The 12,918-nt window shown below is 38.9% G+C and overlaps 1 protein-coding gene across 1 annotated transcript in view; it reads left to right on the top strand.

Annotated features, from left to right (window-relative positions):
• CWC27 (CWC27 spliceosome associated cyclophilin) overlaps positions 1 to 12,918 on the top strand; it is a 260,727-nt gene that overhangs the window by 137,804 nt on the left and 110,005 nt on the right. Inside the window, exon 11 of the mRNA XM_056112526.1 lies at positions 6,467 to 6,570. Coding sequence (XP_055968501.1) covers positions 6,467 to 6,570 — 104 coding nt within the window. The remainder of the gene's footprint in view (positions 1 to 6,466; positions 6,571 to 12,918) is intronic.

Genomic DNA, 12,918 nt, shown 5'->3' with positions numbered 1-12,918 from the left:
GACAGGGGGGATGGGGGTGGGAGGGATATTATCCATGGTGGTGGAAGATGGGCACTGGTGGAGGGATGGGTATCTGATCATTGTATGATTGAAACCAAAGCACAAAAAATTGTAAATCTACAACTTTAAAAAAAATAAAATAAAGGGAAAAAAAAAAAAGATTTTGACAATGTTGTAGATCCTCAGTCACTTAAAAAAGTCCGTATAGTTAAGCGATTTTCATCATCTGTGTAATCTATCCTTTCCTATCTCAGTTTGTATTTTTAAAATTCTTACTAGATATTGTTCAGTTTGCATATTATTATTGACTTCTTTAATAGTGTATCTAAATCTCAATCTTTGGCTGTTCATGGAGAAGAATTGAAAAGCCAGCATTGGGCTCTTAGTTCTCTGGTTTACCTCCGTATATCCTAAGAGTAGCATTCATTTATTAGTAAATAATCCTGCATTACAAACAACCTGTAGCATTAGTGATATTTTGGATTGATCATCTAAATAATAATAGCTAGTATTGTTAAACTTGGGCTGCTTGTTCAGCATTTTTAAAAGTTTACCCTGATTTTAAAGTTATCACACAGTATCTCAGAGAAGTTATTCTAAGTTACTCTGATAATTAGTGGTGATGATTGCTCTTAGAACGTTGATTCATTATGGTAACTTTTCTCTATAACTGCTATAGTAGTGTATACTTTTATTTCCTCTCATTCCTAGTGTTTTTCAGTTTACTCTCATAACTAGTTTGTTCAGCTATTTATTGTAGCATTTTTCTCTTCACAAAACAGTTCTCTCCTACTTTGGTATTCAGAAAGCATTATTTAAATTCTTCAAATACTTAAAGACAATTTATTTAGCATCATGAAAGTTATTTAGTAGATGACCTGAAGATGTGATTCCCTACACTTAGATAACTTCAAGAAATAAGTGTAACATTTACCTAAGAAACACATAATGAGAGCCTAATATAGGTATTGGGGAGATAGTGAGAGTTCAGAGAGCAGGAAGATCTAGAGAGACTGAATTGTGATTTGGTAGTGAACCAGAGAAAGGAAGGGGGAACGGTCCTAGAGGAAATTTCAAGTCTGGCCACTGGGAGCTGAATAAGGACTACGGAACAGATCTGGGCAGAAATGCGATGACTACAGGTTTGCACAAAGTTTGCAGTTATGTTGCGATATCGACCTTTACTTTCTGTCTAGTTCTAGGCCCTTCAAATGTGGCTAGTCCGAATTGATATGTATTGTGAGTACAAAATGAAAACTAGGTTTAAAAACTTTAGTACCAAAACCTTAAAAAGATTGTATTAATATTTTTATATTGGTTGCATGTCAAAATAACACTTTGAGTGTTTGGAGAGATAGCACAGGAAATAAATCCCTTGCATTGTAAGTGTCTGCCATGGTATGAATCCCCTGGATGGTCGTCTGGGTACTGCCAGGGTCTCTGCTGAGCACACAGTAGCCTCTGAGCAGCACTGAATGGAGACCAAAAATGGTGGAGGTGGTAGGTTGTATTTTGGATATATTAAGTCAAATAAAAGATGTTGAAAGTTATTTTACTCATTCCTCTTCAGGGTTGGAGAGAGAGCGCAGCAGGTAGGGTGGTTGCCTTGCATGCAGCCAACCCAGGTTCGATTTCTCCGCCCCACTTCGAGAGCCTGGCAAGCTACCGAGAGTATTTCTCCCACATGGCAAAGCCTGGCAAGCTACCCATGACGTTTTCAATATGCCAAAAACAGTAACAACAAGTCTCACAATGGAGGCATTACTGGTGCCCGCTTGAGCAAATCGATGGCAACAGGAGGACGGTGACGGTGACAGTGATTCCTCTTCACCATTGCTTCCAGATGTGGTTGTTGGCAAACATAGAATTGTTTATGTATCTTCCTTATTTACATTTCTGCTGAACAGTACTAATTTAGAGGTTTGTAGCAGATAGTTACACAGAACAAAAAGGCAATGCCTATATAAAACTGATAGTTAATTTTATAAAGTTAGATACAAATATCACTGAGCAGAATATAGAAATGAGAAAAATGCCAGAAAGGAATTAGAGAGTTGAGACTTTAAAGTCACATAGATGAGAATTGAATTTTGAAAGGGATGGAATGTGGTTAATATTGTTGAATGATAGACATATCAGACAAGAGGGTGATTAAGAAAAGACCACTAAATAGGACTGATTTGATGGCACATTAAGAAGCATATAAAAGGATAGCTTAGTAAACTTAAGGTTAAGGAAGTAATACTATATACATAAACTGTTCTTTCCAGGTAGGAGCTCACTTGTGAAGATAATAAGATTTCACTAGGGAAATTTGAGCTTATCTGTTGGCTGAATGAAAGGATCAGTGAAGTAGGAGTGCTTGGAAGTTTTAAGATTGAGGAAATAACTTCTCTAGTAAGGTCCTGAGGCTTTTGTTTTCAAATCTGGATATGTGTTGGAATCACCTGGGCAACGGGTTATATCAAATTCCCAGGCAATATTCCACATCTAAAAAATCATATTCTCTACTGGTTTTTCTTCTAAATATGTTGTTCATGAATTCTTCTGGATAATTAGCTTTATCGGTAACAACAAACAAGTCAAGTAAGTAAAGGATGCTGGTGAGGATATTGGTGCAATGTTGACTATAGAATTCAGAACGTGTAGACATCCCATAAGATCTCTCAGTTTGGTTACTTTAAAGAGTATGAGGTTTGAAGTCACTAGATGTTTTCACTAATTGGCAGTATGTAGAATAGCATGTGAAGGGGATGGGAGATAGCAAGGATGGGCAAACTCTGAGTCAAGTATTGCAGAAACAGAAATGCCAAGGGAGAAGAGAAATGGAGAGGTGAAGCAAGAAGCAGTGGAGGTAACACAGGGCCAAGAATCTGAGGCCTCGCTTCCACACCTCTGTGGAGTAAAGGCAAGTACCACAGGAACAAGTACTACTTAAAATTGGGACCCAAACTACAATATTCACGATCACGATCACGACCACCCTGTTGTTCGTCGATTGCCTCGAGCAGGTGCCAGTAACGTCTTCTTCATCCTAGCCCTGAGATTTTTTTTTTTTTAAAGTGCCATACTCAAGGCTTTTTCAGGGTTAGGAGAATGAGACCCATCATTGTTACTGGTATTTGGCATATTGGGTATACCACGGGGAGTTTGCCAGACTCTGCCGTGTGGGCATGTTACATTTGGTAGCCTGCCAGTTTGACCGAATTAGGAATGAGATGATAAGATGTCGCGCGGCCGCGAATGCTGAGTGTGATGATCTCTGGATCCTGGCCGTTGTTGGAGTTACACGGCAGTTGGTGGGTGTAACTGTCTAGTTACTGGCAGGTCCAGTCCTAAACTGTACAGGCTTGGAGATCTCAGCCCCGGGTCCCACACACCTGGGTTCCTCTGTCAGTTCTTTTATGCGTGAGGCTCATCCAAGTGTGTGGAGAGTGCTCTCAGCATGGCCTTGGCTGGGCCTCGGTGGTCTTCAGCTGTTGGGCCCTGGTGGAGACAGTCAGGCATAGGGTAGGAGACTCTGTCTTGTTCTCTCCCAGGAGCTGAGTGTGATGATCTCAACTACAATATTAAATCTTAAAAAATATGCCTGCCCAGGAAACAGGTTGGGGGGTGAAGGTGGGGTGGCGGGAGGGAAGTTGGGGTCATTGGTGGAGAGTTGCAGACACTGGTGGTGGCGTTGGAACGTTGTATGTCTGAAACTATTGTCAACAGCTTTATAAATCATAGTGCCTAAACTGAAAAAAAAGTGGTGTTTGGAAATCAGTAGGAACCACTAAGCGTTGGATGAGTATGGAATGATATAGATGTAAGATTCCACTAGACCTTGACTCAGGTGACTATGAAAATCAGTTCCCAGGTGAAATACCTACTTGGGTTGCAGTGGACTTAGTTTCTGCAAACCTTCCTAGTTTTGGACTGTATGCTTCACATTCACTCAAGAGAGTATATTGGAAATTTTAATACTCCAAAATATGAGTAACTCATATTTTTTCCCAAAACATGAATTTTAATCTGTTGCCCTAAAACCGGGTTATGGAAACTTGAAATTTAACTTGTGGCTTGTAATAACTTCAATCTTTGTATCTTACTTTGCCCTTACTCTAATAATTTTCATCATCAGAATACCTCTGCCTGATAGGTTTTATAGAGATGAAATTACTTTTCCAAATTATGGTAAACTGAAAAAAAAAAGTGATGTTTGGAAATCAGTAGGAACCACTAAATGTTGGATGAGTATGGAATGGTTTAGATGTAAGATGTAAATAAGTGTAAAAATAATTAAGTTAAAAAGTTGAATGAATTTTAAAAAAGTTTTCAGCACTGTACCTAGCCTGGGCTAGAGTGATAGCACAGTGGGTAGGGTGTTTGCCTTGCACACGGCAGACCCAGGTTTGATTCCTCCGTCCCTCTTGGAGAATCTGGCAAGCTACCGAGAGTACCCTACCCACACGGCAGAGCCTGGCAAGCTCCCCTTGACGTATTCGATATGTCGAAAACAGTAACAACAAATCTCACAATGGAGACATTACTGGTGCCCGCTTGAACAAATTGATGAACAACGGGAGGACAGTGATACGGTGCAGACAGTAACTAGCCTATAATAGTTGATTATTAAATGGTAGTTACTGGTGCCAGTTGATTCAAACAGTTTGTAAGTGTTGAAGTCAAATCTTTTTGTGTGTTTCTAGGTTTAGTGACAATTATTTACATTAAAAATTGTGTTTTGAAGAGTCCAGAAGTAGAGTAGCTAGGAGACTTGCCTTGCACACAGCTGACCTATGTTCTATCCCAAGCATCAGTCTGGTCACCAGAATGCAGATCTAAGCCAAGTTTGCTCTTCCCCCCCCCCAAAAAAAAGCGGGGGGATTTGATTTGGAATATCTATAAATTATTAAATAAAATTAGATTATTAGATTTTTAAGCAAATTGAAATTAGAAATATGTGTTATGACTTCTGTTGGAATGCTTGAAAGAATATATGTTATATTTTTATATTTATAGCATATATAGTGCTTTGGGGCTGGAGTGATAGCACAGTGGGTAGAGTGTTTTCCTTGCATGTGGCTGACCCAGTCAACCTGGGTTCGATTCCTCTGCCCCTCTTGGAGGGCCCGGAAAGCTACCGAGAGTAACTTGCCTCACGGCAAAGCCTGGCAAGCTACCTGTGATGTATTCGATATGCCAAACACAGTAACAACAAGTCTCACAATGGTGATGTTACTGGGCCTGCTTGAGCAAATCGATGAACAACGGGAGGACAGTGACAGTGACAGTGATAGTGCTTTGGGGCCCAGATCCTGCAGTGTTCAAGGCTACTCCTGGCTCTCTGCTCAGGGATCATTCTTGGTGATGCTTGGGAGACCTTATGCAGTACCAAGGATTTAGCAAGATCAGCTGCATGCAAGGAAAGCAAATGAATTCCTGTACTTTTAAAAAAAAAAAAGCTATGTTTTGTTTTTTGTAATTTACATAGAGCTGAGAGATAGCACGTGCGTCACTTGCCTGCATTTTACCAAAGGTTCCATTTCTAGCTTCATATATGGTCCTCTGAGCTCAGAGCCAGATTGATTCCTGAGCATCACCAGGTGTGTGTGTGTGTGTGTGTGTGTGTGTGTGTGTGTGTGTGTGTGTGTGTCCAACCCACCACCAAAAACCTAAAATACTAAAAAAACTATATACGTGTTTATACACATAGAAAGTGATAAGAAATAGTTCCAAAATATTAATGGCAAGTATTAAGAGTGGAGGGGTTATTTTTAGAAAGGAGATGTTTTTAATAGTAATTCATGTTTTAATGCTATTATGGAAAAGCATCACGGTCACGGTCCTCCCATTGTTCATCGATTTGCTCGAGCGGGCCCAGTAACATCTCCATCATGAGACTTGCTGTTACTGTGTTTGGCATATCGAATACGTCACGGGTAGCTTGCCAGGCTCTGCCATGCGGGCGAGATACTCTCAGTAGCTTGCCAGGCTCTCTGGGAGGGGTGGAGGAATCGAACTCCGGTCGGCCATGTGGGCTGCGTGCAAGGCAAATGCCCTACTGCTGTGCTATCACTCCAGCCCATGAAAAAGCATATATATGTATGTTGTTCATTTTGGGGTCATACTCGCTTGTGCTCAGGGCGTAATTACCTGTGACTCTGCACTTAGGGGTCACTCTTGTTGGGTTCTGGGAACGATATGTGATTTTTGGGATTTGAATGGGGTCCTGCAAGGCAAACACCCTATCTACTTTCCTGTTGCTCAAGCCCCGAAAAAGTATAACTTCTAAAATATCCTGTTAAGTATATTTCTGTACACTAAATAACTATATATAGAAATACATTAATACTTTGGAGAAACAAAAATTAATTGCATTTTTAAAGAGATATTATATACCTGAAACCAAATATCCTGGTTTTGCTCTACAACTTTCTTTGAATATATTGTATACTTACAAAACTGTTTTTTTTTTTTATAGTGAAGAACTCAGAAAAGAAGCAAGACAATTAAAGAGGGAACTCTTAGCAGCCAAACAAAAAAAGATAGAAAATGCATCTAAACAAGCTGAAAAAAAAAGTGACGGTAAGGTCTTATATTTTCACTTGCTATTGCTCCTCCTTTCTCTTTTAGTTCTCTCCTCTCTCCCAGCTTCTTTCTATCTCGAGTTTTGTTTTTTGGGGTTTTTTTTTCAGATACTTTCTTAGAGCAATGAGTGAATTTTCATTTAAACAAATTGTCTGAGAAGTATATTCTATGTAAAGTTCATAACTATTATGCGTAAATAAGCTTAACAAGAACAGAATGCTTGACATCAGGCAAAACTTAATATTGTAACACATATAGATATGCACAAAAGTATTCATTTTCTTAATTCTGTAAATGCTTTAAAACATTTGAGAAAAATTTTAGATCCTGTTTGGGAGTTGTATAAACATTTATGCATTGATTTGAATGGTATTAAGTACAAACGTTTGCCTTTTTTTTATATTACTGTCATTGTCACTGTCCTCCTATTGTGCATTGATTTGCTCAAGCGGGCCCAGTAACATTGTGAGACTTGTTACTGTGTTTGGTATATCGTATACGTCACGGGTAGCTTGCCAAGCTTTGCTGTATGGACGAGCTACTCTTGGTAGCTTGCAGGCCTCTCCGAGAGGGTCAGAGGAATCGAACTCAAGTCGGCTGTGTTGGCCGTGTGCAAGGCAAACACCCTACCCACTGTGCTATCGCTCCAGCCCTTTTTATATTAAAACACAGAAATAGAAAGTTTTGATAGAGCTGATCAAAATAATAATCTATTAATACAGGCTAAATATGGCCATTTTTTCATTATGAATTTTATAAAGCTACATATCTTTAGGCAAACTAGTTCATGGAATATCTTTGTGTAGTGTAAGGTCCTTAAACCTTTAAAACATATAGTGTTTTATTTCTAAAATAACAAATAGGAATCCTCATTTGTTTTTAATTTATGGGAATAAATTACACTGTAGATTGAACGGACATGATTAGAAATTTGATTCAGTTACTTTTTCACATATACTAAATTGAGCTTGGAATTTCTTTGTTCATATCATCAATACTCATAATTTTTGAAAGTATGTTGTATGTTCAACCTTTTAAAAATGGTCACATGGCCAATCTGGGTTCGATTTTCAGTACCCTAAAGTACTACCAGGAGTGATCAGTGAGCACAAAACTAGGAATAAGCTTTGAGTGCTGCTGGGTGTGATCCAAAAGAAAACAAAACAGTGTAGTTTCTAAATCGAGATAATACTGTAAAACTTGGCCTTAGGCATCATCATCGTTATTATTAGCATTTGTAGGTCATCCCCCTCATTTCCTTGCCCTTCGGTAACTGTGTCTTTATTTCATTTTGTTTTGTCTATTTATCAATTTTATTTCCTTTTATTGCACATGTAGGTCACGTCATTCATTACCTACTTTTTCCTTCTGTTTTATTTTGCTTCACCAAATTCCCTTAAGCTTCCATTTGCAGATGACAGATTTTTATTTTTTATAGCTGGATATTCCATTGTAGAACTATACCAGTTTTTATTTATCCAATCATCTATGAAAAGAGACTTTGGTTGCTTCCGTGTTTTGGTAATTGTAATTTTAAAAGTGTCACTAGCTTATGTGTCACTAAATCAATTATGTAAAGTATATGTATAATAGGAATAAACAGTATTAGCAATACAGAGACTTGGAATTATAGTGAGGAATGCTTTATTGGTGATTATGTATACTTTCTTTCACATGACTTCCTCTTAACATTAGTAGTATTTTAAATTTGTAAAAGTAGCACTAGGGAGATAATGTAGTTTGTAAAGTACTTCCATAGCATGTGTCTCACCTGGATTCACTACCTGGGATCCTCTGAGCCCTACCAGAAATGATTCCTGAGCACATAGCCAGGAGTAAGTCCTGAACACAGCTCAGTGTGTCCCAGAAACAAAAGTGTTGAAACCAACTTCTTTTCTAAGTTCATAAATCAATCCTTGTATTGATATTTTAATTCAATTATAAAAATTAGTTTGTGTTCCCATGTGTCAAGTACCATATAGGACAATAGGGTGAAATTGAAAATAGTTGGATGATTTATATTATTGATTATATTAGTGATTTGGAGGAGTAAGATAAATGCAAATAATTACTATAATGTACTGTATGATATAGGTCCCTATCGTAGAGTACATTGTAGTATGCTATAGATCCAGGGCTGGAGCAATAGCACAGCAGTAGGGCATATGCCTTGCACGCAATTGACCTGGGTTCAATTTCTCCATCCCTCTCAGAGAGCCCGGCAAACGACTGGGAGTATCCCGCCTGGACAGCAGAGCCTGGCAAACTCCCTGTGTTGTATTCAATATGCCAAAACCAGTAATAACAAGTCTCACAGTGGAGACATTACTGGTGCCCGCTCGAGCAAATTGATAAATAACAGGGAGGACAGTGCTACAGTGCAGGGTATAGATCCACACTATGTATAACAATGCTGTCTTCATATGTCTTTGAAATACCAAATAGAATTAAAGATTTGAGTCTTAAAAGTATTATTTAACAGCATGAAAGAATATATTCTTATAGTTTATGTCAGCCTAACATTAGGAAAAGTGGTCATGATATGGTATAAACCGTTTATACCATAATTAGATCATTATATTAGTATGCATTTTTCTAAATTTAAGTTTTATGTCACCCAAACTTCCTGATTTTACGTAACGCTCAGTGACAGTTAAAATTAGCTTTCCATTCCAGAGAGGTAGTATAGTGGATAAGTTGCTTGTCTTGCAGAAGGTTAAACCAGGTTCAATCCCCAGCACTTCATATGGTCCCCCACGTCTCACCAAGAGTGATTCCCTAAGCAGAGATCCAGGAGTAAGCCCTGAGCACTGCTGGGTGGTGACCTCAAAACAACAAAAATTAGCTTTCCCTGAAATGTAGCACTGTAGCACTGTCCTCCTGTTGTTTATCGATTTGCTCAAGTGGACACCAGTAATGTCTCCATTGTGAGACTTGTTGCTGTTTTTAGCATATTGAATACACCACAGGGAGCTTGCCAGGCTTTGCCCTGGGTGCGGGATACTCTCGGTAGCTCGCCTGGCTCTCCAAGAGGGACAGAGGAATCGAACCCGGGTTGGCCACATGTAAGGCAAATGCCCTACGCACTGTATTATCTCTCCAGTCCCGAAAATGTAGATCCCCTAAATAATGTAGATGGCTACTATCATTTTTCTTGTCTGAAATTGGACCTGCACTGTAGCACTGTCCTCCCGTTGTTCATCGATTTGCTTGAGCAGGCCCAGTAACATCTCCATCATTGTGAGACTTGTTGTTACTGTGTTTGGCATATGGAATGCGTCACAGGTAGCTTGCCAGGCTTTGCTGTGCGGGCAGTATACTCTTGGTAGCTTTCCGGGTTCTTCTAGAGGGGCGGAGGAATCGAACCTGGGTTGGCCAGGTCTGCAGCATGCAAGACAAATGCCCTACCCGCTGGCTATCGCTCCAGCCCAAGATTGGGCCTTACTATTTATTTTTAATTGATTTATTTTTGAAATAACTGTACACAGAAATATCATTAAATTTTTGTATACGGCTAATGTTTTTATATAACTTCGTGGTATAATGATAAAATCAATAATGAGTGTTGTTATGAAACTGAAAAATCAATAATGAGTGTTGTTATGAAACTGACAACTACCTACAGACCTCATTTGAATTTCCTGCTTCCCTACCAAGGCCTGTTTTCTTTTCTGTGATGTCATTATTGCATTGTCATCATGTTTCCTTTGGTTCTGATCCATGACAGTTTCTTAGTCCTGTATAGTCATTAGTGACCTTGACACTTAAGGCTGGTTAGAAATTTTGTGGAATACTTTTGGCTGATACTTTCTTACTATTAGATTGAGGTTTGGTTTATTTTAACATGATCATTACAGAAGTAAAGATGTCTGTTGTCTTTTTACCAGTGTTGTACCTTGAACACTTGGTTAAAGTGATATCTGCCAAGTTGCTATGCTATAAAATGCCGCCCCCCCCCCCTTAAGAATACACATATTTTGGTAAAGATACTCTGAGGTAATACAGGTATACTGTTTATCTTCAAACTTTCCTTCGCTAATTTTAACATCAGTTGGCAGAGTGTACCTGTAGAAAATATTTACTATGATATTCTAATGATAACTTTCTGTACTTAGACTTCTTCTGTAAGAACAATTATATTTTTTATTTCTTTCAATTATTTTTTGCTTAATATGGGCTTGTTAATGTTATTTCATGTGTATAATTTCAAACTATCATTATTTAGTTATTCTCATAATAACCAGCCTTGACCATGGTCTATTTCATTTTGGTGCCTGTGTCCTTTCTGTATTCCTACAAACTTTAAAGACTTATTGCTTTCTGATATAAGATGCTGAGGTTGATCTATGTCTTCTCTACGACTAAAATCAACCATTTTCCCAGGGAACCCTGTATCCAGCCAAAATATTTAAAACCAGCATTTAAGATGCCTGCCTGAAACTTCTGTAATGTTATAACGCAGTGTTACTTCAATAAGAGTGGCTTGTTAATTAATTTTAGAAGAAGCCAAAACCTGGTTACTAATTTAACAATCTAATTTTATTTTAGTATTTTTAGATTGCTGTTACGAGCAATTATTTCTATCTTAAAGAATGCTTAGGAACATTCATTTTTGTCCCTAATTGTAACACATTATGGATCATATTTTTTTCTTAAAATTGTTTCCTCTTGGGGCTGGAGTGCTACTACAGTGGGTAGGGTGTTTACCTTTCCCATGACCTATTGGGTTTAATCCCATGAGCCCACCAGCAGTCATCCCTCAGTGGAGAGCCAGGAGTAAGTCATGAGCATTTCCAGATGTGGTCCCCCAAGAAACAAAGAAGTTATCTTTTTTCTAAACTTACTTTGATCTTCGTAAGTTGAAAAGTTTTGCTGGTAAGGGTATAGAAAGATTGTGGGGACAGAAAATTAACTCAGTGGGATGGAGCACAGGCTCTGTACTCAGGAAGCCCAGGCTTGATTTCTGAGAGCACAGGTCTACCAAGCACCTTCAGGAGTGACCTCTGAGTAAATAGCACAAACTAGCCTCTGAACACACCATTCTGGCCCCCATCTCCTTAGAAAAAAAAAAGAAATAATGGTTCATTGTGAAAGGTGTGTGAATATCAGGAAATGTTGCATGATATCTGAAATCCACACATTCCCCCCAAATTTTTAAGTCTGCTAGTCCTTCCTTCTCAGAAATGAAAATGACATTAGTCATCTCCATGCATAGCATTATGGAAGCAAAGCAAAATTTTAGGCATCCTTAGATGTATGTCAAAACTTAATCTGACTTCCCAGCTGATAGTCCAAGGTTAAATTACGTAAGCTCTTGGAACAGGTCCATAATTTTCTAGTATGTAATCACATAGTAAGACCATCAAACGAAAAGAAATCGAAAAGTTTTATTTGACCTTGACTCTATTAAGTTCATGCATCAGTTGAGCTGAATCCCTTCCTGAACCCATTCAGGAAGGATTTCTAAATTATACTATCTGACTACATATCTGGTTCATATAAAGCATTTTATTCCATTCCAAAACTAAATTATTTATGTATTGTGGGAAATTGAATGATTTAACCTTTTGAATATTGTATGTTATATCTAGCTATTTAATTTGCCAGTTAACTTAAAAGCGTATGTTCGGTATTAAAAAGAACCTTGTGGAGGCCCAGAGAGCGATCTCAAGGGTCAGAGGCCTGAGTGTCACCCGAGCTCTGCCAGTGATAGCCCTCGCGATTTCTGAGCACCCTTAGGATGGGTCTGCTGGCCCCTAGCACTACTGAGACTGTGCAGTCCCTCATCTCCTGATTATACCATTAAACTCCAGCCAGGTTGGCCATGTGTTACTGGAAGTGGGTCTAGGTCCCTCTTGAGCACTACGTGGGAGCCCCTCCCTGTGCAAAAGTAAACAGGACCCAGCACAGCAGGTAGGGCATTTGCCTTGCATGCAGCCGACCCAGGTTCGATTCCTCTGTCCCTCTCAGAGAGCCCAGCAAGCTACCAAGAGTATCCCACCCACATGGCAGAGCCTGGCAAGCTCCCCAAGGGTTATTAGGTATGCCAAAAACAGTAGCAACAAGTCTCACAAGAGGATGTTGCTGGTGCCCGCTCCAGCAAATGGGTGGACAATGGGAGGACAGTGCTACAGTGCTAGTGTTGGATACATTGTAGTATAAATTTAGATACTGAACTCAGAAGTCTAAATGCATGTGAACAGCTAATATAGGCACTAAAAATATATTAATTTGGGTCATTTTGAGAGTAATTTTTATCCTAATACTAGTGCTTATTGTATGTAACGCTGATTGTTATAAAAACTCTCAATAAGCAGGCCCGTTTTCTAGCGATGAAGTTATTTG

The sequence above is a fragment of the Sorex fumeus genome, unplaced genomic scaffold (genome assembly GCF_029834395.1).
Source record: "Sorex fumeus unplaced genomic scaffold, SorFum_2.1 ptg000018l, whole genome shotgun sequence".
Taxonomy (NCBI): Eukaryota; Metazoa; Chordata; class Mammalia; order Eulipotyphla; family Soricidae; genus Sorex; species Sorex fumeus.
Note: the sequence above shows the minus strand (reverse complement) of the source record. Positions and strands in the feature narration are given on the sequence as shown.